General features: G+C 41.5%; 1 protein-coding gene across 1 annotated transcript in view; it reads left to right on the top strand.

Annotated features, from left to right (window-relative positions):
- prkg2l (protein kinase cGMP-dependent 2, like) overlaps nucleotides 1-24,020 on the top strand; it is a 70,729-nt gene that overhangs the window by 11,142 nt on the left and 35,567 nt on the right. The window contains exons 3-8 of the mRNA XM_073482210.1: nucleotides 919-1,085; nucleotides 2,632-2,745; nucleotides 5,585-5,690; nucleotides 5,867-5,930; nucleotides 6,028-6,105; nucleotides 23,212-23,306. Of these exons, the coding sequence (XP_073338311.1) occupies nucleotides 919-1,085; nucleotides 2,632-2,745; nucleotides 5,585-5,690; nucleotides 5,867-5,930; nucleotides 6,028-6,105; nucleotides 23,212-23,306 (624 nt within the window). The remainder of the gene's footprint in view (nucleotides 1-918; nucleotides 1,086-2,631; nucleotides 2,746-5,584; nucleotides 5,691-5,866; nucleotides 5,931-6,027; nucleotides 6,106-23,211; nucleotides 23,307-24,020) is intronic.

The following is a 24,020-nucleotide window of genomic DNA, read 5'->3' as shown; positions in this document are numbered from 1 at the left end:
AAATGGTGGTCACACCAGGTACTGACTGGTTTTCTGACCCCCCCAATAAAGCAAAACTGCACATTTCAGAGTGGCCTTTTATTGTGGCCAGCCTAAGGCACATCTGTGCAATATTCATGCTGTCTAATCAGCATCTTGATATGCCACACCTGTTAGGTGGGATGGATTATCTCAGCAAAGGAGAAGTGCTCACTAACACAGATTTAGACAGATTTGTGAACAATATTTGACAGAAATGGTTCTTTTGTGTATACAGAAAATGTTTTAGATCTTTGAGTTCAGCTCATGAAAAATGGGAGCAAAAACAAAAGTGTTGCGTTTATATTTTTGTTCAGTGTATATATATATATATATATATATGTATATATATATGTGTGTGTGTGTGTGTGTGTGTGTGTGTGTGTGTGTGTGTAAATTTATATATATGAAAGAAAATGTGAAATAGTGGTCTATGGAATTTGTAGGTTCTGGATTGAGATACCGGTACTGAGACAGTGCACCAGCTGTCTGTCTGTCTGTCCGTCTGTCTGTCTGAGAACGGAGTACGTTGTCTTTGTGAAACATACTTAAATAACAGATGTAATTTTAATACAAAGTTAACTGTTGAATTTTAGCCATTTGTCCAACTCAAACAATCACTTCAGTGAATTATTTTTAATGTTGTTTGATTCTCTCTCTTTCTTTTTGCTTTTAATACCAAAACAGAAGAGACACAGTAAAATAAACAGCCACGGCCCGATGGGATTTTAAGTTGTCAACAAGAAAGTACATCATATCTCACTTCTAATCAATTAGACAGTGACTTTTGGGGTTTAAGGACAGATGGTACAGTAGGCTTTACAAAGTTGTGATATTGGACTTTAAATAAACTTGAGTTGATATGGCACTGTTTGTTTCTGCTCCTTTCTTCCATCCCAGCACCAAGAAGCTCATCAACGATGCCATCATGAACAATGACTTTCTGAAGAAACTGGAGCCACAGCACATGAGGGAAATGGTGGACTGTATGTATGAGAAGGTTTACAGCGAGGGACAGCTGGTCATTCAAGAGGGGCAACCTGGAAACCACCTCTACGTACTGGCAGGTCAGCTCAGCTGAATACTGTATGTACTGTATTCCTCAGTCCCATTTTAATATTTGACAGGCTTAGGGACTGGGCAGAGATTTTGTGTTTTTGTACATTTAAGAGCACCAGTTGGTATAAAAAATAAGTTTAGGAAAAGTAATAGAGGGATATTGAAATTCTAAAATTCAAAACAATTATCAATTTACATACAGTAAGTCTTAATCATTTGCATAGGTGAGATTTTCCCAATATGACAATAGTTACACCAAAAACCTGGCTGAGTATTCTTTGAAGAGGGCCATGATGGATCCTTCACACTTATTGTCCATACATGCTATGTATACATCCGAAAACTAGGCCTGCTCAGTCGTCTCCTGGATCCACACCCTTTACTTATATTATAATTTGTATCAGATATTCTGTCAATGCAACTTGTAAACTGTGATTTTGTTGTTCTGTTCTGTACATGTGACATCTATTGCATGTCTGTCCATCCTGGGAGAGGGATTCCTCCTCTGTGGCTCTTCCTGAGGTTTCTTCCATCTTTTTTCCCTGTTAAAAAGGGTTTTTTTTCCCTCAACATGGCAAGTTTTTCCTCACTTGAATCAAGGGTCTAAAGACAGAGGATGTCGTTCACTGTACAGATTGTAAAGCCCACTGAGGCAATGTGATTGTGATTTTGGGCTATATAAATACAATTGATTTGATTTGAACTGGAGGGGAGTTGCAGGCTTTTAAACTCTGTGTGGGAGTGTCACCCAGGCATAAACAGAGTAATGTAGTTTATGCTGTTCAATGCAGCCAGGACTGCACAGATTTGTATATTGGAGAGACAAACCAACTTCTCCTAGGCGAATGGCACAACACAGGAGGACAAACTCCTCAGGTCAAGACTCTGCTGTCCACTTACATCTGAAGGAGACAAATGAGGACAACAATGTAAACATCTTGTCCAGAGAAAACAGATGGTTTGAAAGAGGAGTAAAATAATCTATCTATGTCAAACTGGAACGACCGTCTTTGAACAGAGGTGGACTAAGACATTACTTATCACCCACCTTCAATGCAGTATGCAGAGTTCCCTCCCCAGACAGCTTAACAACCATTCACACCTGGGCTCACCTAGCCCTAGCAACCCACATGAATGTTTGTGTCAACGACCCACAAGTGGTCCTAACAACTCTGAAACTCAGAGCTCAAACGTGTCCTTAACGACTCTGTAAGGACACTCTCACACAGAGTTTAAAAGCCTGCAACTCCTCTCCAGTTAGTTAGAACTGAAGAAGCCTCTTGGATGAGAAGTGAAACGTCTTCAAGAAACTGAAACAAGTCCAGTTGCCTACGATACAGCACTTAGAATTACCATGACCTGGATGACTGAGAACCTTCAGCAACATATATAAATGCAGTCACTTTACCATAAGCGGTCTAAAAATGTGGCAAATTACCACTTCTTTGACAAGAGCTTTACTTGACTTGCGATGACAAAGATTTGCCTAAACATATTATGTATCCCAAAATTTAGATGATAAAATGAGTTTGATGTGGTGTTTCCTCACTGCAGAGGGCTTGTTAGAGGTGATCCAGCATGGGAAGCTGCTGGGAGAGATGCGTCCTGGCACAGCGTTTGGAGAATTGGCCATACTGTACAACTGTAAGAGAACAGCAACTGTTAAAGGTGAGTGACATCAGCACTTCATTTAAATAAGACCAAAGCACTCATGGTTTTTAACATGTCTCGCCTTTGGGATTATATACAAGCATATACTTCGTGATGCTTAAGTGTGTATCATGTTGTGAGTGTTTGACAACCATATTCAGCTGTCTGGTACATGAGCAGATGGATTCTGCTGCTGTTTTCACAGAGGGCGTTATTAAATATACCTCTCATTAAATAAACTACTCATCCATACTGTATGGGTGTGCTGATCTTTTTGTGTTGACAAGATATTTTTGTGTAACACCCAAGATGGTTGAGTAACACTGAGTGGAAAGTTTACATTTTAAAGACTTAACAATTTGTCCCAATGCTGATGTTATTCATTATTTTCAAGTGTCTTGCACAAACTGTGTTTAGCCACTAATGGAGCAACTGAGCAAAATGTGAAATTTGGATGTCTAAGTATTTAAGTATTACATGGAGCATGGAGCCCTGTCAGACTCTACAATCAGCACTGTTCCCAGTAGACCTCACTCTGCACTCTGCACTGTGCAATGTGACTATACTATCTGGTCAATTTTCTTAATACCCATATTTATTATTTGTATTGTAAATAAAAATTCACTGCTGTTATTTTTGTACAATATCATGTTTATATGTATATACAAGTCTATTCTATTTCTTACCTTTATAATTATATTGTTAATTTATGGCTATTGTTATTGTTTTTTTTTGTAATATTCTGTCCTTTGGCTGCTGTGTCAAACAAATTTCCCCGTTGTGGGACAATAAATATGGAGCTAAATCGGGGTCAAATGTTTTGTACTTGAAAAAGTAAAATTTGAAACTGAAATTTCAAGTTTTGAATTTTTGAATTTTGAAAAATACATCAATGTATTCAAAATAAAAATAAATGTACAAAACGTTTTTTCAGGTTAAAAATAATTATGATCAACTCTGGTAATTCTTTTGAATAAATCATTTATTTTCATTTTTCACTTTCATATGTTTTGATATTTGGGATCCTATTTCTTTCAGTTGCATGTTCTATCTTTTCAGATTCAGATCTTCGTTTTTTTACAGTTTCAAATCTTTTTTTCAGTTTCAGATCTTTCTTTTTCAGTTTCAGATCTTGCTTTTTCAGTTTCAGACTTTTGACCCTGTACTAGCGTGGGGGGCGTGGCATCAACTGAGAGGGGTGTGGAATCATGACAGACAGCTTAACCAAAAGGCTACAGACCTTCCCCTATCATGTTGCCTTCAGGGAACATAGGATCTAAAACGATTCGGCTACGCCACATGATTGGCAGTGAAAAAACTGCTGTCAGTGACAAACTTCCATTTGCACAACATGCACGAATATCCTACATGGCTAAAACTGTTTTAATTTCCAAGGCTGTTTAGATGTGAGATGTGGAAGCTGTTTTAGACAGTACTGAGGACAAATTGTAGTACAGGAGCGACAAAATCACGCCAGATTGTGCACAGACACCCACACTTTAAGTACTGAAATGTCCGATTTCCACGTAGCACTGTGAATGCCTCGCAGTGTCCGCTGGCAATGGCGTCCGGTTCTGCTGGCTCACCTGCTGGACCCAGCACACAGGTGAGAAAAGTAAGGTTGGGAAATCGTGATAAATATCAAAATGAGAACTATATTAACTATAGGCCTTCTATCTTTTTTTTTCTTTTTTTTTCAAATAATTTTTTAATATTATGTTTATAATTTTCAGGGAGAAAGAAGTAGATCTAGAATATGAACAAAACAGTTTTACCAAAATAAAAAATGTACAGTCTGTGTGCAACAGGACCCAAGTTACAAAAAATGATCAGCGTTTTATCAGATTAATGTCAACGATGGAGGAAAGAAAAGACAGCACTCAGACAAACATATTGAAGTTCATTGCTCTGTGTGACATTTTGCAAACACTCAAGTCAAGACACCAAATCACAATACATGTCATTCAGGCATTCAGGGCTGTGTGGTTTGTTCCGTTTGTCCTAGTGGTGTTGCCTTACCTTGCTGTCCACTTGGCGAATTCGCTCAACCAATTATATTTGGGATACAATGGTGATTGGCATGCCCCCCAGGCCCGCCCCCTTGCTGACAAAAAACGCCCACTAAAAAAAATCACTCGCGTGCGAGCAGGGGAAACTTTTCCGAGCGAGGAGAGGAGAGATTCGTGAGCGCGCAGTCTGCACTCGCCTGAGCAGGGGAAAGTATTGCGAGCGGACTCTGCGTACGCTCAAGCTGTTTTTCTCCTCACAGGCTACAATATTGCTCGAGGGGGCAGAGATGCAGGAAAAAAATAGCTCGCGAGTGCTTTGAAAGCGCTCGAAAAAAAAAAACGCGCACGGATCCAATTTATGTCAGTTTATGTCAGTATTCGATCCCCATAAAGGAATACTGACTGACTGACTGACTGACTATCTACAGACTGGAAGCAGGGGAAAACGACTAGCATGGCTCTGTCCAGAAATACGCTGACTCTTCTCTATCCATACTCAATACTCTTTTTCTCACTGTTGTAAACAAACAAGCTTATTTCTCAAAATGTTGATCTACTGCTCTAACGTCACCTCTTAGAGGACACAAAAGCAGCAATAACGACAAATATTTTACCAAAACAAAGTTGAATGTTACAGTAGCTCTACCATCCAAGACAACAAGTACCTAAAGAAAAGATTCATTTTAATGCATTTGTTATTCAATCAGTGTAATTTGAGGTGTGGGGGGAAATATGTGTAACTCTGCACCATGACAAAAAAGCCAGTTTATTGAGAAGGACTCAATGAAGGACTCAGTGATGATAAGGCAATGAGTGTAATGATTGATAATGGTTCCACTCTCATCCAGCTGTGTCCCAGTCTCACATCTGGGCACTGGACCGCCAGACTTTTCAGACCATTATGATGCAGACCACACAGGCCAGACATGAGGAGTACTTCAGCTTTCTGTGCAGGTACAAACACAACTGACAGGCTCTGTTTGTCCTCTCTCATCCACAAACAGAGGAGGATTTTCCAGAGTTTGGCAGTATATTCCATCTTTTTTCCTTCTTTAAAAAATTATTTTCTATCTCACAGTATATTATCATTTCAACATCTGTGATGAATATGTGTACTTGTTCTTTATAAGTGTGTCTCTGCTGCGAGGACTGCCTGAGGAAAAACTAGCCAAGATTGTTGATTGTCTTGAAGTGGTGAGTAATCTTTATGCATTTTATATAGTTCTGTACAGTAACTATTTCTGACTATATCTAAGTGGACAAGAGAATGACTGACCCTCTGTCTTTTCAGGACCATTTTGAAAAAGGGGAGCATATTATTCGAGAGGGTGAAGAAGGGAACACTTTCTTTATCATTGCAAAAGGAGAGGTGAGATATATACACAATTAAAAGTGCATTTTGTAAGATCTGGACAAATAGGTAATTTAAGCCCATTTAAAGCCTTAAGATTTTCTTAATTCAAGGCAAATAATTGGTGGGACTGAACCAAGGGGGTTGGAGTCTGGAGAGGATCGTATAAACCTCTAGGCCTTTCTCAATCTGCATTTCTGTCTGTACATGTGATCCCATGGACTTGAGAATGATATCAGCCACGGCCCAAACATTGTTCCAAATTAAGTCCACAATTTCAACCTATAACCTTTTTGTTACCAGATTTAAAAAGGTCCAATATACAACATTCAGCCTCACTACATGTCAGGAAACAACTCTTTACTCTGTGAAGATATAGTGGAGTACAGCTGCCAGAGGAGAGAGTGACCTCACAATCCCTCTCTGCGTGGTGTTATCGAACTTCTGTTTTTTTTGTTTTGGAGCCCATCTGGCTGCACGTGCATGTTAGAGCCCCCTTTCTTCAGAACCGTTGGACCATTATAAATAGACACAAGAGCAGGGTTGCCAAGTCTGCCATTTTCCCGCTGAATTGGGCTACTTTTAAAGTGTTGCTATGGGTTGAACTGATTGGTAAACCTATTCTTGCAAATGTTTTTAGTCTAGTTTTTGTCCCCAAAAGTGGCATAAGTCAGCACACACACTGACTCAACGTGCCTTTACTCTCCGCCTGCCTGCACCCACCTCCTGTTCCCAACTCCACTAGTTACTGAAGCAAATAATAGCCAATTTTTACATCCTCTAACTTGCCTAATGTACTACTTATATCATCACTTGATATGGTCCACAAAAGAGTAACTTTATTCCGTTATTGCATATGTTGAGGACTAGGTTTATGTTAGCGAGTATATGCCTGTTTTTTTACAGGTATTTATTGTACATTTTTAACCACTCCTCTTGACAGAATCGGTGAAGTTCAACTAAATTTGTCAGCTTCCTGGCACTGATTTGTTTCTTCAGCACAGTCCACATGTTCTCGATGGGGATCATCAGGACTTTGTGAAGACCTGATTCAGCCATTCCTTTACCACTTCTGATGTGTGTTTGGGATCATTGTCCTGTTGGAACACCCAACTGCACCCAAGAGCCAATCTTCTGCTGATGATTTCAGGTTTTCCTGAAGAATTTGGAGATAATCCTCCTTCTTCATTATTCCATTTACTTTCTTTAGAGCAGCAGAACAGAACAGCCCCACAGCATAATACTACCAACACCATGCTTGACAGTAGGTATGGCATTCTTGGGGTTAAAGGCCTCACCTTCTTGCCTTCAAACATATTGCTGCTCATTGTGGCCAAACAACTCAATTCTCGTTGTTCAAGGTTTTTTTCTTTGTCCATGTGATCAGCAGCAAACTTCAGTCCAGCTTTAAGGTGCGTCTGAATCAAGGGCTTCTTTCTTGCACAGTAGCCTCTCAGTTCATGTTGATGTAAAACACACCTGACTGTGGACACTGTCAACTGTCTTCCAGCAGCTTCTAATTCATTGCAGACTTGCTTTTTGGTGGTTTTTGGACAGGGCCGGACTGGGAGACTTTTTCAGGCCAGGAGTCAGTCATGTAACCAGGCCACCCTGGCCTTGCCCACACACGAATGTTCACACCCACACCTACATGCATGGGCACGCATGCACACATGCACGCACGCAGGTACGCACGCACGCACACACGCACACACACACACACACACACACACACACACACATAGTGCATTCCAAATAGAAGTCCACATATGGGACCTGTTGTACAATCTAAGGTTGGAATATACAGTAACTTTTATGTTTGGGCTGGTAAATACAGTAACACAACAATCCTCAGCAAAATCCACTAACACACTTAATAGAAGAGAATAAAGGTTTTACATAATAAGTAGTGCCAAGGTTACAGCTATACATAAAAAGTCATGTCATGTAGAATATCAACTGCCTCATTGGCACATATTTTTTATGTGTAGCCTACAATATAACCTAATAAACAAAGACAACTAAGTCCAAATCAAACAATTAATCAGCTATGAGGGGACAGCCTTCGAACACATGTTCACAGAACATATGCACGCACGCACTGACAGACCATATATGCAATGTATAATACAGTCCGAGAGCATAGTTCCTAATAAGCAATCACATAATGTTGACTAATATTTTATATAGGCTCTAATTATCATACCGGGGAATACTAATGAACCCCAACCTAAATCTGGATGGGAGATTTCAAGATGGCTGCCGAAGTGGTTGCTGTGATTTCACACTCCACAAACAATTACGAACTTTAAAGGAAACACAAGAAAATTAAATACAACGACAAGCTTATTTTGACTATTCTTTATTACGTTGTTTTTTTACATTGCAAAAACGAAAGGAAATGTCAAGGAAAAAGCAGAAGGAAGGACAGAAACAGGCCATGATCAGCGCAAGCAATTCACCTGTTGCAGGTGAGGAAAGCGACATGGAACTCACTGAGATTCTAAAGGTACTGAAAGAATTTCGCATGGAAACGGCTGGGAACTTTGAAATGATAAAGAAAGAAATTAATGACTTGAGGCAGCACACGGAGGAACTGAAATTAAGAATGGATGCAGCAGAAATAAGAATCGCGGAAAATGAGGACCGTGAAGCCGCTGTAACTCAGGTGCTTATCCACAGCTTGCATGTACAAAAACAACTTGAAGCAAAATGTGAGGATCTAGAAGGATGTGACCGAAGGAATAATCTCAGAATCTACGCCGTACCTGAAAGAAGTGAGGGAAACAACATTGTGGAGTTTGTGCGGACTATAATACAAGAGAAACTGGATATTAATGAAGTCATTCATATCGAGCGAGCACACAGGATTGGTCCCTTTACAGGGAGAAATGAGCGGCCCAGATCATTATTGTCCGCTTCCAAAATTACACTTTGAAGCAAATGGTGCTCCGAGCCGACTGGTCCAAGAAGGACATCTGTGTGAATGACTGCAGGATTTATTTTGAGGAGGACTTTACAACTCGGGTGTTTGAAGAGCGTGCAAAATACAGACAGGTGAGAAAACAACTACAGGAGAGGAAGATCAAGTTCTGCATTATTTTTCCAGCGAGACTTAAAGTTTACCACCCAGATGGGAAGTTCAAGGTGTTTGACAACCCCAAAAACGCTGCGGAAGGTTTGTCTGAGTACGGTGTTAACATGGAGGTCTCTGCCGAGGAGCCGGACTTGGAATCAACGCTGCGGGCAGCAGGCTGGGAGACGCACCGCTCCAAGGGCAGAAAAAAACCGACAGGCGATCTGATCTGTGGTGTTAAGACACTACTGGACTCTCTGGGTCAGCATGCAAGGAGAAAGGATAAAGCTATCGGTGGCGATACAACTGCGTAAAAGGTCCGGTTACTGAACGAGGCTATGTCCTTTTGCGGCTACATAATGCTGCTCTAAATGAACAAACTAATGGCTGAGCAACTGGACACTCAAATCTTTTCCAGAACTGATGATTCGGAGTATAAAATATATGATTCTGAACTCAGTGTTGACTCAGAAAGTCATGTCCTTAGTCAGATTAATGATATGTGTGAATATTTTACAGATGATCAGTTTAAAGACAATGTAGAACTAAATAAAAGATTTTCGTTAATACACTTTAATTGCAGGAGTCTATAAGCTAACTTCACCAGGATTAATGAATATTTGAATTCATTTCAAGATAAATTTAAAGTGATTGCCTTATCTGAGACATGGTTAAATCAAGAAAAAGGAGTTGATTTCAATATTCAGGGCTATGAGTTACAATAAATGAACAGAGGTAATAGGAGGGGAGGGGGTGTGGCCTTGTATGTGGGCAGTGGTTTTAAAATGCAAACTGAATGAATCTATGACGATGGCAATCGATGATCTAATGGAATATATAACTGTGGAAATTGAAATGGAAACTGAAAAAAATGTTGTTGTGACTTGTGTGTATAGAACACCAGGATCAAATATAGAAACATTCAAAGACAAACTGGAAGAATTAATGGACAGGCTAAACGAGGTGGTCCTAACAAACCTGAAAGAAGTGGTGAATGAATTTAATTCCTATTTTGGAAATGTTGGGCCGAACCTTGCAAAAACTATTAAACGACATAATAATGGACAAGCAGAAGGTGGCTGGAATGGGGAAAGTAAAATATTGCAATCTATTTTTCTTGGAGAAGTGAATGAGAGTGAAATAATTTCAATTGTGACGAAATTTAAAAATAAGACTTCAACGGATAGCGATGGGATTGACATGACCATTATTAAGAAAACCATTGATTGTATAATTAAACCTTTAACTTACATTTTCAATCTTTCCTTTTGTACAGGTATTTTTTCAAATAGAATGAAAATTGCAAAAGTTATTCCACTCTTTAAAGCAGGAGATAAACATAGTTTCACTAATTATAGACCGGTATCATTATTGTCACAATTTTCTGAAGTGTTGGAGAAACTGTTTGTAATAAAATTGGATTATTTTATTGAAAAAAATAAATTGTTAAGTGAGAGTCAATTTGGCTTTCGAAAGAATTGGTCCACGAGTTTTGCTCTAATGAAACTAACAGAAGAAATTACCACTGCAATAGAAAGCAAGAAACAAACAATTGGGGTTTTTATTGATTTAAAAAAAAGCGTTTGATACAATTGACCATAAAATTCTCATTTCAAAATTATATTCGTATGGGGTGAGGGGCGTGGTTTTAAACTGGGTACAAAGCTACTTAGATAACAGAAAACAATATGTGCACTTTTTTGGTAACACATCTGATTATATGAACAGTGATTGTGGAGTCCCACAGGGTTCAGTCTTGGGGCCCAAACTTTTTAATTTGTATATTAACGATATATGTGAAGTGTCAAAATCACTACAGTTTGTGTTGTTTGCAGATGACAAAACTTTTTTTTGTTCTGGTAATGATTTAAAAACTCTTGCAAAAGGTATAGAAAAGGAAATGGTGAAATTGAAAAAATGGCTTGATGTCAATAAGTTGTCACTAAATTTGAACAAAACTAAGTTTATGATTTTTGGCCATCAAAGAAGTGAGGCGAATATATCACTTTCTTTAGAAGGAGCATTAACTGATAGAGTGTCAGAATTTAGATTTTTAGGTGTGACCATGGATGATAAATTGACATGGAAAGCTCATATAGCTCAGCTAAAATCAAAAGTGAGTAAGAATATTTTTGTTCTGATTAAGGCTAAATATATGTTAAATTATAAAGCAATGATAATTTTATATTGTTCACTAATTTTGCCTTATTTTAGTTATTGTGCTGCAGTTTGGGGTAATACATACTCTACCAGTATAACTCCTTTATTTTTATTACAGAAAAGAGCAGATAGACTTATTCATAATGTGGGCTATAGAGAACACACCAACAGGTTATTTATTGAATCAAGACTATTGAAACTTCATGATTTGGTCAAACTACAGACACTCACAGTTATGTTCATGGCAAAATGTAAAGTTTTACCAGAAAAATTGCTAAATTTGTTTGTTTTTAGTTCTAATGATCATCGCAGGAAATTTAATTTTAAGCACCAATTTGCAAGAACAACTTTAAAGCAGATGTGTATTTCTGTTGCTGGAGTTAAGCTGTGGAATTCTTTACAGAGTGATTTAAAGTGTTGTCTGAATATATTTCAGTTTAAAAATATATATATAAAAAGAATAGTTGTATTGTATGAACAAAATAGTTAGGATCTATATTGTGTACGAGTGTTGAGACAGAGAATTTATTTCTTATTTTCTTTTTACTTTTTCTTGTGATGTTAATGTTGTATTGTAAACTGTAATTGTGCAGACCACCTATCATTTATTTTGTCTTGAGGGAGGGGCAGGTAAAATAAGATTTTCTTCTTCCTGCTCCTTTCTGCTCATGGAATATGTTTTAGTTGATAGTTGTGTTTTGTTCTGTTTTTGTATGATTTTTAAATTGCCATGATCAGAACAAATAAAGAAAGAAAGAAAGAAAGAAAGAAAGAAATCTAAGGTTGGAATACATAGCTTTCATGTTTGGGCTGGGATACATAACAGCAAGTCAGCAACAGACAGCAAAATTCAACAACACTAGCGCTTAATAGAATAATGCTGTAGTGCCAAGACAGCTATTATTACAAATGAGAGCCATTTATGTCAAATGGCAGTGCCTGGTGGTGTTCATATGTCTGCAACTTGTTGCATGTTGTTGCTCTACTGTAGAAATGATTCTGTACCTTCTGCCAACTGCTCTGCACTGGCTTCTCCTGAAGTACCAGCAGGAGAATAAATTAGTCAATTTTAGGCATTTGGTCATCCTCCAGCACCTTTCTTTTTTTCTCTCTATCCCTCTCGCAGGCCCGGACTGGCCATAGGGAGAACCGGGAGTATTCCCGAAGCGCCGGCCTATGATTGGCCTGCTGGCCTGTGTCTCTCTCTTTTTTTTCTTTTTTTTTTTTTGCGGTGTGTGTGTGTAGCGAGCGGACCGGGAGAGGAGACGAGGCTTCGTCGATGATGGACCCCAACCCGGGTAAAAAAAAGAGGAAAGGCGGTGCCGAGAGGCCCTCTCGGTACCAGACACACGTCACACACCCCTTCCTCCACACGCTGTCTGTGTGGTTGATACGGACTGTTGGGGCGGGTGTTAATCGAAACAAACCAATTGTCTTGTCCTCCTCACATGCTACTGGCCTGAGTGGCCTCTGATTGGCCTGGCCTGCCTCTCTGACTTAGAAAAAAAAGTCAGATAGCCACAACGCCGGCTGACCGGCAGCCTGTTAAAAAAAAGAAAAGAAAAGAGAGAGACGCAGGCCAGCAGGCCAATCATAGGCCGGCACTTCGGGAATACTCCCGGTTCTCCCTATGGCCAGTCTGGGCCTGAGCGGGACATTGCATCTTCTGCAACAATGAAGCTAAAAGGATCACATACTTGTGTGATGATCTGCGGGAAGGGGTGTCTCTGCTGCCTGCAGCCTGTATAAATGTTACTGGTCAGCTTTGAGGAATGAATACGTAAAAAACACAATCACAAACAGCAGTGACACTATTTTTAATAGATTATCAGTGTGTTTTCCTACCAGATTTGCTCATGGTGAAGTAAATAGAACATATGCCTAAGTGCATGGGAATAGCATTTAAAATATGATTGGGACAATTTTATCAGAGGTTTCGGGGTTCTCCCCTAGAAGTTTTGTGTATTTGTCATATATTGTATTCTGGTGCTTTCTAACAGGTGGTTTGATACTTTATCTGGCTATAGTAGCATTAGAAAAATTATCGGCAGGCCTACATTTGTTAGGTAGGGCATGTTTGGTTATTAGCGATTAATTATTACAATTGTTATTATTAAGAATAATAAAATTATTCATATAAATTAATCATGGGGCACCACCCTGGAATCAGGGACCAATAACCAAAGGGGGAATTAGTCTCAAAAGAAGGATGTTCACTTTAAAATGTAAATATTTGTAAAATAATAAAATAGAGAAGGACATGAATCCGAGCACTGACCGTCAAAACCAGCTGTTATCACAAAACACATGCACAAATAATCCCAGAAAACTGTACAATATAATAGAATTGATTTATCACTAGCAAAATGTATCAATAATCAATAATTCTTCAATTAATAAATATCTGTTATCCAACAACCACTACAGTGACTATGAAACTAAACACTAAAGCAACAAACAAATAAGCAGCATAATGATGTGTGTGTGCGTGGCCAGAGAGAGAGAGCGATGTCAACATGGTGGATGTTTTCTCATGGGAGATAATGTCATGCAAGCATTCAAGATGACGGACATGTCATGTCAGGGCTGGTCAGTGGCGGTGACCGTGTGAGACTTGAACAAACAATGGTGGTAGGTCTGAGGACAGAGGATGTTGTTCACTGTACAGATTGTAATGCCCACTGAGGAAATGTGATTGTGATTTTGGGCTATATGAATAAAACTGATTTGGAACAGGGTCTGCCAAACTAACACGTGCCTTTAATCACACTGTGGTGTTGGACAGAGCTGATCTCTACAGTTCCAAATGTGGTTTGTGTGCTACCGCAACACATGCCTTTAATGAACAATGGCCTGGAGATGAGTTAATCCCAAGCTATCTGTTCACCAGAGGTGTGTGTGGATGTGAGTAGGTGTGTGTATGTGTGGGTTAGTAGAGAGGAGGAAAAGAGCTAATGCTCAGAGTGCAGCGAGGAGGAAACAACCGTGGAGACACACCACACTTGCCTTTCTATCATTCAGCAGCCGGGGAACAAACTGGGGCTTGATCACCTTCCACCGGTCGTTGTTCCTTGATAGGAATGCGGCTCATTGTGCGCTCAAACAGTGGCAAAGCTTACATTTAGGTCCACAAATTGGAAAAACTCAAATCAGCTTGTGATGAGCACAAAGGAAAGGCAAACGGCAACCACGATGTCCTAAAGTATAAAACAGCAGCAATTGGATTTGGCGGTCCACGAAACTCAAACAAATGTAGCTTAAAGCACCCAAACTATGGCTTTAAGATCACATTAACACACTTCATAATTTAACACAAAAACATTATATTGAAAAATTATATTCTCAATCAAACATCAATAATAAGTACCAGATACTTTTATTATTAGAGTCTTTACATTTACCAAAGGTAACAGAGAAAAAGATTAGAAGCGGTAGTATTGGGATTGGACGCAGAAAAGGCTTTAGACTCTGTCAGGTGGGACTTCCTATATAAAGGTGATGGAGCAGTTTGGCTTTTAATGAAACAGCAAAACCATACAATCACTTTATAATAAACCCACAGCCAGGATCAAAATCAATGGCAATCTCTCAAATTCTCTCATATTAGATAGTGGGTGCCGTCAAAGCTGCTCAATTAGCCCTCTCCTTTTTGCTATTTATTTGGAGCCTCTGAGTCAATGGATAAAACAAAATGAAAATATAAAAAAGGTATACACATGGAGGGAGGCGAACAGAAAATAGCATTATTTGCGGATGATTTATTAATATATTTATCGCAACCCACCCTGTCTCTTCCGGTACTCATGGCAACACTTTGGTCACACATTTTGGTTTATTATCTGGCTATAAATTAAATGTAAGGAGAACCTGTGTTTTTCTCACATTTAATTTATAGCCAGATAATAAACCAAAATCTTCAACTATACGCCAGACCAAACCATCAGATTTTCCAATTGAATTTTAAACTTTCTCTATGAAATATTTGGGAGTAACTCTGCCTCAAGACCTATCTCAATTGAAATCCATAAATTATGATCCTTTAATCTCTCAAATAAAATCTGATATTGGAAGATGGAATTTAATCCCATTTACAAGTTTAGCGTCAAGAATAGAAGTGATCAAAATTAATGTTCTTCCAAGGTTGCTATATTTATTCCAAACTCTTCCAGCAAAAGTGACAGACAAAGATTTCATAGAATGGGATAAGTTAATCTCACATACACTTGGTAAGGGAAAAGACCACTGATTAGATTCAGGTTAAAGGTGGGTTAGCCCTACCCTGTGTGTTGGGCAGTTAGGAGGTCAACCAGTGAGCTGGTATAATTTAGGAGGAGCCAACACCACCCTGGGAATTTCACCCAAGGAATAATATTTTACCTCTGACCAAAACTGATCACTCAAGGGCACATAGGTTCGTAATACTATGAGGCGAGAGACGTGGTTCCATCAACAATAATCCTTTATTTTAAACACACAATACTAATAAAAGGCCAGAGAACACAATATAAAAAATTATTGAGGGGCAAAGAAAATGGGTGGAGCTGAGGCTTACTAGTGGAGAGGTGGGCCACCAGGAGTGAAGTATCCAGGAGAGGGTCACCCCAATCACACGTGCACACACATCCACACACGAGAAGGATCACACCAGGGGTAGACAGCACAGCACACAGGAGGGGACACCGCCACCGGAGTACACCAACCCCCACTACTTTAGGCTCTCAACTTCTAAAACAGAAAAGGGAACAAAATACAAATTAGTGGGACATCATTCATACAAATAAATGAAACACTGTATTACACTGACTAAATGCTGCAAAAATAACGAAAGAAATAAGATGCAGTTAACAAAACAAACACAAAACCAGATTAATGGTGGGGGCTAAGCAGCCAGGTATGGGTAAATAAAACAAACCAAATAAGATAAAAGGAAATAAACAGACTACACAAAACAATATTAAATGGGGTTAAAGGCAGCAAGCCAGTTGGAAATTTAAACAAAATGGAGTTAAGCCCCACTGGCAGCACACTATACTAAAATGGCCCAAACTAAAATACCTAGGGACTAGATATGCAACCCGTCATCAAGCAAAAGCCACGGTGAGCAAAGTAACAGTAGGCAAAGCCACGTTGAGCAAACAGTAGACAAAGCAAAGTAGCGGAAGGAAAAGCAGCAGCGTAGTTGCAGGTGAGCCAGAGTAGCTGCTACAATTTTGGTGCTATTCCGCCACTGAGCGAATACCTATAATGACAGCCATTTAGCTACGCTAAATGATGTCACAGCACATAGAATAGATGGACCTACCAGCTGCGATCGGTGATAGCGTCACGGCTGAGGAAGGGGAGAGGGTCCACGGCATCTACAAAATCATATGTAACTGGTTTTTAACACCACACTAACAAAACAGATAAATAAATAATGCACAAACAACAAAGACCGCTCTCATACCTGCAACAGCAGCGGGCGCACCGGAAATGAGGTATGCTACAGCGACAGAGGGAGAGCAAAGAGGACCACTACCTGCCTTTATACTATGCCTGCATACAACGATTGGCTGTCGATCAAGGGCCTGGTAGAGTGGGAGCCACTTCAGAGTGTGGGAGCAGCAAACGAGGGGTTGTCTGGGTCACTGCAGTTGGTCTGGCAGGAGTCTCAGGAATTGTCGGAAGGATGTCAGGCCAGCGGAACAACAAATCACCATCACATGACAACTCGTCCCCTGATGGTGGCTCGTTGACGGGGAGTGGATTACTGGTGGAGGCACCACCCGGGGAGTCCTTTCTGACCACTGCCTTCAACAGCGTATGATTGACTTGTCTGGCTTTGGACCGGTCATCTACAGGTGCGATGGTATATACCGATCCGTCCTCTTGAGGTGCTTTCAGAACTTGGTATGCCATGGAGCTCCAGAGATCTTGGATTTCATGACGTCTAGCACTGAAATCACACAGCAATTCCAATTGACCGTCCTTCAGTGGTGCATCGTGAACATGCTGATCATGGTGCTTCCAACATGGTGTAATTGATGGCCAAAATCTTGTTAGGCCGGGAAGCCAACAAATGTTCCATGAAACTAGGAGCAGCCGGTTGGTTATCCTTGGCCACTTGGCACCTCTCACAGGCCTGACACAGCTGCGCCACCTCCAGGAGGACATTCCTGGCCAGTAACACCGTGGCCGCAGTAGCTCCAATGTTCTCTCTCCACCTTGATGGCCATGCTCCTGGTGAACCTGAGTCAGCACCTCCACCTTTAGGGCAGAAGGCAACAGCAGCTGGAACACTGGCTCAGCACCATCAGGGCAAAAAACCTGGCCATAGAGGATTCCACTCCTTTTAACAAGGTGGTCCCACTGTCGGAGCAATGCCAATGTGGGCCGAGAGACTTGTTTCTGCTCCTCCTGGTTGGGACGCTGCTTCCCTCTCCAAAACGCCAACACTTCCTGGATAGCGGGATCATTCTGTTGGAGAGTAGCCATATCAGAAGATGCATGATGAGGCAGGACTGTGATGGTAGTTTGGGTTGCTTCAGCCCTTCCCAACTGCAAGGCTTGCTGTAAGGATTTGGGAAGTGAAGTGCTGGGGACCATGGCTTTCATCTCTTGCACACTGGGTGGATGCTGACGGGATAGAGCATCTGCGTTCTGATTGCCCTTTCCGCCCACCGTTGCTCAGTGGCACCAAGCTTAGCAGATGACTGCGTGGGTTGTTGTCTGTGTAAATGACACACTTATGGCCAAGCAGGTACTCCCTGAATTTCTTCGCCATGGTCCACTTGAGCGCCAGGAACTCCAATTTCATAGAACTGTAGTTCAGTATGTTGCGCTCTGTGGACCTCAGCTGGCATAAGCAATTGGCCTGACCTTGCCTACTTACTCTTGGGAAAGTACCGCCCAAGGCCACCATAACTTGCATCCACCTCTAGAACAAAGGGTTGTGAGAAGTCGGAATAAGCAAGTACTTGTGCAGTGGTTAGCTTGGTCTTCAGTGCTTCAAAACTTCGATGGCACTCCTCCATCCAGTTCCCAATGGCACCCCGCGCTGCCCTCTTCTTGGTCTTGGTGCCTCCCAGCTCTGCCACCAGCCTATGTAGAGGGGCTGCCAACTTGGCAAAACCCTCCATGAATCGACGATAATAGCTGGCAAACCCCAGGAAAGACTGCAGCTCGGAGATGGTCGTGGGAGGCTGCCAGTTGGCTACCACTTCTACCTTACTTGGATTGGTGGAAACCCCCTTGTCCGAGATCACATGGCCCAAGTAGCGCACCTCTCTCTGGAAAAATGCACATTTGGTGAGCTTCGCCTTAAGATTTTCCTGTTGAAGCTGACCTAGCACCACTTCCAACCTCTCAAGATGTTGTTCTACTGTGGAGGAGAAAACCACAATGTCATCAAGGTAAAGAAGCAACGATTGGCATTGTTGGTCACCGAATATCCGCTGCATCAATCTCTGGAAGGTGCTGGGGGCATTACAAAGCCCAAAGGGCATGCGGTTCCACTCAAATAACCCAAACAGAGCGCAGAATGCAGTCTTGGCACGATCTTCCTCTGACCTGGTTGTACGCACTGACCAGGTCCATGGTGGAAAACCAGCAAGCACCCGTTAGTGCATCCAGGGATTCCTCAATACGTGGCAGCACAATGGGGAAGTGTAAGGGCTGCTACTCTCTGATTACCTGTGCCCCTAGCAGTTGGTTGATATGTTCCTTTACAACCTCATACTCCGACGGGGGTATACGTCTGTAGTGCTGCCTTACAGGAACCTGGTCTAAAAGAAGGATGTCGTGGGCTATCAGGTTAGTGCAACCCAAATCTCCATCATGAGCAGAAATGACTGGGAGATACTTCCTAAGAAGGGACCTCACCTGACCCTGCTCCTCAGCAGGCAATGGAGACAGATCAGTGGCCTCCATCTGATCCTGCATAGCATGAGAAACTGATTGGGATGCTACAGTGGCTACGCCAGATGGCACCTCAGTGACTCCCGTGGGAAGGCTAACATTAACCCCATCCAACATGGCTACAATAGTGTGAGGGTAGAGCAACACATCGGTGGAACCAACATTGACAATAGGGATGTAGGCTGTGCCCCTTAGCACCTGAACTAGAGCAGGGGAAGCAAGCAGTCCAGCGGGTAAGTCAGAGTCTAGGGGCTCAATCAATACCGTGGCAACTGAATACTGCTCAGAGCATGTGGCCTCCACTATCTTCATTACACCTCCGGGGATATGACAAACCTTCCTACCTCGAATTTTTGCCTTGCCGGAAGCATCGTGAGGGGCCTGCATGCTAACATGATAGCACTTTTGCAAAGCCTGAACAACCATACTGAATACCTAATGCTGAGGGGACAGAGTGACTTTGGCCCCTCGCACCACCTGGCAAACCCTCACGTTCCCACCTGATCACCTCTCCTCTGACCTCAAGTAAGGTGGCAGTAGGCTGCCTGCACACAAGCTGTTTTAACTCACGACGAAGGCCCCCGTCAAGTACATGCTCCATCACCGCCTCCATAAGGCTGAGCAAAGCGTGGGAAAACTCTTGCAGAGTCTCCCCTTCTTGCTGCCTTCAGGAGAAAAAGGCCTCCTGTAAAGCTCCATAGGACTCCGAGCACCCATACAACTCCCTTAACAGCAATTTTCTTAGCTGGATCCCCCCGTTCAGCACTAGAACGATATTTCATCTCTTCACGAGCTTCCCCTTGTAGGTGATCAAACAAAAAGTACGCCTGGTCAGGTGTAAATAAATGCTGTGCCCTCATGCAAGCTTGCGCCTCCTCAATCCACTCAGTCAGTGTTATGCCTGATCTTCCACTAAACATGGGGCATTTCCTGTCTTGGGGCACAAAAACCTGCCTGTCAGTCACATGGGCACTAGCGGTAGGAGGAGCAGTAGGTATCACAGAAATAGAAGGCGCAGCACTAGGGCCAGGAATGGCCGCATCTTGTTCTTGGTGCAACCTCTCATTATCTGCTCTTAACTGTGCAACTAGACCCCTCAGTTCCTGCAACTCTTCCCCCATAACTACAGCCTGATAAGTGAAATGACACTACAGCGCAGTACACCAAGACAAGAAAACCTCACCAGGGCTCACCACAGAGCCACAAACACTAAATGCTGCTTTGCCTCCAAACAAAAAACAAAACACAAGACAAACAAAATAGCATTTATCCAGGGCAACAAAACAAAAAGTAGAATAGAACACACGTCTCTGCCTTCAAAAGTATATCCTGCCAACAACGCCAGATTGTGGCGGGCGGTTAGGAGGTCAACCAGCGAGCTGGTATAATCAAGGAGGAGCCAACAACGCCACCCTGGGAATTTCACCCAAGGAATAATATTTTACCTCTGACCAAAACTGATCACTCAAGGGCACATAGGTTCGTAATACTATGAGGCGAGAGACATGGTTCCATCAACACCACCGGAGGACACCAACCCCCACCACTTTAGACTCTCAACTTCTAAAACAGAAAGAGAACAAAATACAAATTAGTGGGACATCATTCATACAAATAAACGAAACACTATTACGCTGACTAAATGCTGCAAAAATAATGAAAGAAATAAGATGCAGTTAACAAAACAAACACAAAACCAGACTAATGGTGGGGGCTAAGCAGCCAGGTACGGGTAAATAAAACAAATGAAATAAGATAAAAGGAAATAAACAGACTCAACTACACAAAACAATATTAAATGGAGTTAAAGGCAGCAAGCCAGTTGAAAATGGAGTCCCATTGGCAGCACACTATACTAAAATGGCCCAAAATAAAATATCTAGGGACTAGATAAGCAACCCGTCATCAAGCAAAAGCCACGGTGAGCAATGTAACAGTAGGAAAAGCCACGGTGAGCAAAGTAAGAGAAGGCAAAGCAGCAGCGTAGTTACAGGTGAGCCAGAGTAGCTGCTACAATTCTGGCTGCTGAACACAGACCCGCGGTCCCGATCCGGCTGTGCTTATGAGCCTGGGGAGGGGGAGCAGACGAGAGCCATCTGGTGCTATTCCACCACTGAGCGAATACCTATAATGACAGCCATTTAGCTACTACACTCTAAATGATGTCACAGCGCACGGAATAGATGGACCTACCAGCTGCGATCGGTGATAGCATCACAGCTGAGGAAGGGGAGAGGGTCCACGGCATCTACAAAATCATATGTAACTGGTTTTTAACACCACACTAACAAAACAGATAAATAAATAACGCACAAACAACAAAGACTGCTCTCATACCTGCTACAGCAGCGGGCGCACTGGAAATGAGGTATGCTACGGCGACAGAGGGAGAGCAAAGAGGACCACTACCTGCCTTTATAGTATGCCTGCATACAACGATTGGCTGTCGATCACCGAGCAATTGAGAGCAAAAACATACAGGACCATGCAAACCAGCGCAGAACACAACAAGGCTCTGTTCTGCTACACCTGTTTTAAGAGCTATTGTCATGCTGCACAGATAAAAACTCTGTTGAACCTGTGCAATCCCTCATATGTGGCGAGATGGAAGGACATTGAATGTTGCACGTCGGCCACTATTCCCTTACAGACCATAATAAATGATACTAAATTAAGAAAACATCTTAAAGAGGAGCTGAATCCATGGCTGGGTTTATCCTTTAATATATGGTCTGAGATTATATCAAAGAATGGCCTGACAGAGCAAAGTTAGTTACTGAGATGGATTGCACATGATACAGATTTCATACCTAATACAGCAAATAAGAGGTTTAGTAGATGGGAAAGGGGACCAACAATATTTTGGGAGCTTTTTAAGAAGAAGGTTATTAAAAGCTTTCAGGATTTAAAGAACCAATATGGCTTAAACAATCAGGATTTCTACAGATATTTACAAATGAAGCATTATTTAGAGCAAATAATAAGAAAGATGCATTTAGATTAGATTTAGATTGTTTATTTTAGCATATGAATCAGATTTGGGTAAAAAGGTAATCTCAAAATTATGCAAAGGAATGGAAAATTTAAAAGGTAACGATACAGCATATATAAAGAGAAGTGGCTGGAAGGATGTTATCAGAGGAGGAATGGGAGGAGATCAATGAGCAACAGTGGAAAACAACTTGTTCCCTTTCATAGAGAGAGTATGGCTGGAAGAACATAGTGAGATATTCACCAGCACAAAAGAAATATCAGGATACAAAATGTTGGAGATTATGTGGAGAAGATAATGCCAATCATTTCCATGTTTTTTGAGAATGCCCCTCTATTATACCTTACTGGCAGGATTTGAAGAATTGTATTGAGAAAATCTTGAGGGTGGTATTTCCATGTACATTTGACATATACCTGGGAAAAGGGAATGAAAGAATTACAAATTCAGGAGACAAATATATGTTTAGGAACATGTTGGTTGCTAGTAAAAAAGCCATTACCAGGAAGTGGCTGAAGACAGAGGCACCTAAGAGGGAAGATTGGGTTGAAGTAATGCAAAATATTTATATGATGGAATGGCTGACTTTTTCAGTCAGATTAGAATCTGGTAAATTTAAGAATTTCTGGAAAAACTGGGTTGACTTTGTATCACCACTGAGATCAGACTTTGTCGAGTAATAATATTGTATCCTATAAACCCCTCGGTTCTCGCTACAGACTTTAAATTGTTCATTTGTATCTCTAATAAGCAGAGTTGCTAATAATTAAGGCTTTTTGCATTGGCCATAGCATGTGGGCTTAGTGGTTTCCTCTAAGTCAAAACCAAATACCTGCCACATATTTCAGGATATGACCCAAAGCTTGTATGACTGGTTGTATGACTTGGCTGACTGACTTAAATTATGTCCAACAATGAAAGAATTATTGTCTCAATTTCATGATTGCAATGATGAAACAACAACAGAAAGTAATATAACACTGATGATTTCTGTCTGTAGGTCATAGTCACTCAGAGTACAGAGGGGTTTGCGGAACCACAGGAAATCAAGACATTGGGAGTCGGCGACTACTTTGGAGAGAAAGCTCTCATCAGGTACAAACAAAACTTCACAGAAGGCTGGGGCCACAGCAGATGACTATGAAATCCAATACTATTGACTGACACACAACAGCAAACATCTAAATATGTCACATGTCTGAGCCTCATTGTCATGATCACTGAGAGCACTTCACAGCCAAGCCTGTGCATTCAGTTTTGGCCTCTGCCTGGATTCATGTTCTATGATTGCAGGTAAGGCAGATTAACATGTAGAAGCTCGGGTCACAATTGACACAGTCATGTGAGTGTTTTGATTGCTCACCTTGTACTGTTAGTACGCAAGTAGGAAGCATTCAGTTTGTGTGACTGGAATTGCACCTTAACTGTGACAAATGATGCAGGCTCCACTCCTATACTCTAACCTTGTGCTGTATTTCCACCTCAGTTACCAGCAACGCATCATGTTAAGGTTGGACAACAGCACTGTGATGGCCTGCCTGAACAGGTGCTGGGCTGTCTGTACATGTTTGTTCCCAGAGAGCTTGGCACATTCCAAAGTCCAATGAGTGTGTGCTCTTCCCAATAGCAGTAGCCTATCCCTCTTGCACACAAGGAAATTGCACAGTGATGCACCCTCACTGGGGTTGAATATATTCGCTCATACAGTATGTGCCCTAGCCTACTCCAGGTCTTTCTGTCTCTGAGTGTAGAGCACCTGCCAGAATAGTGGCACCTACTAGAGGACCCAGGTACAGAGGTTCAGAGGGC

This window comes from Pagrus major, chromosome 15 (genome assembly GCF_040436345.1).
Source record: "Pagrus major chromosome 15, Pma_NU_1.0".
NCBI classification, from domain to species: Eukaryota; Metazoa; Chordata; class Actinopteri; order Spariformes; family Sparidae; genus Pagrus; species Pagrus major.
The sequence above is the reverse complement of the archived record's forward strand: the minus strand, read 5'-3'. Positions and strand labels throughout refer to the sequence as shown.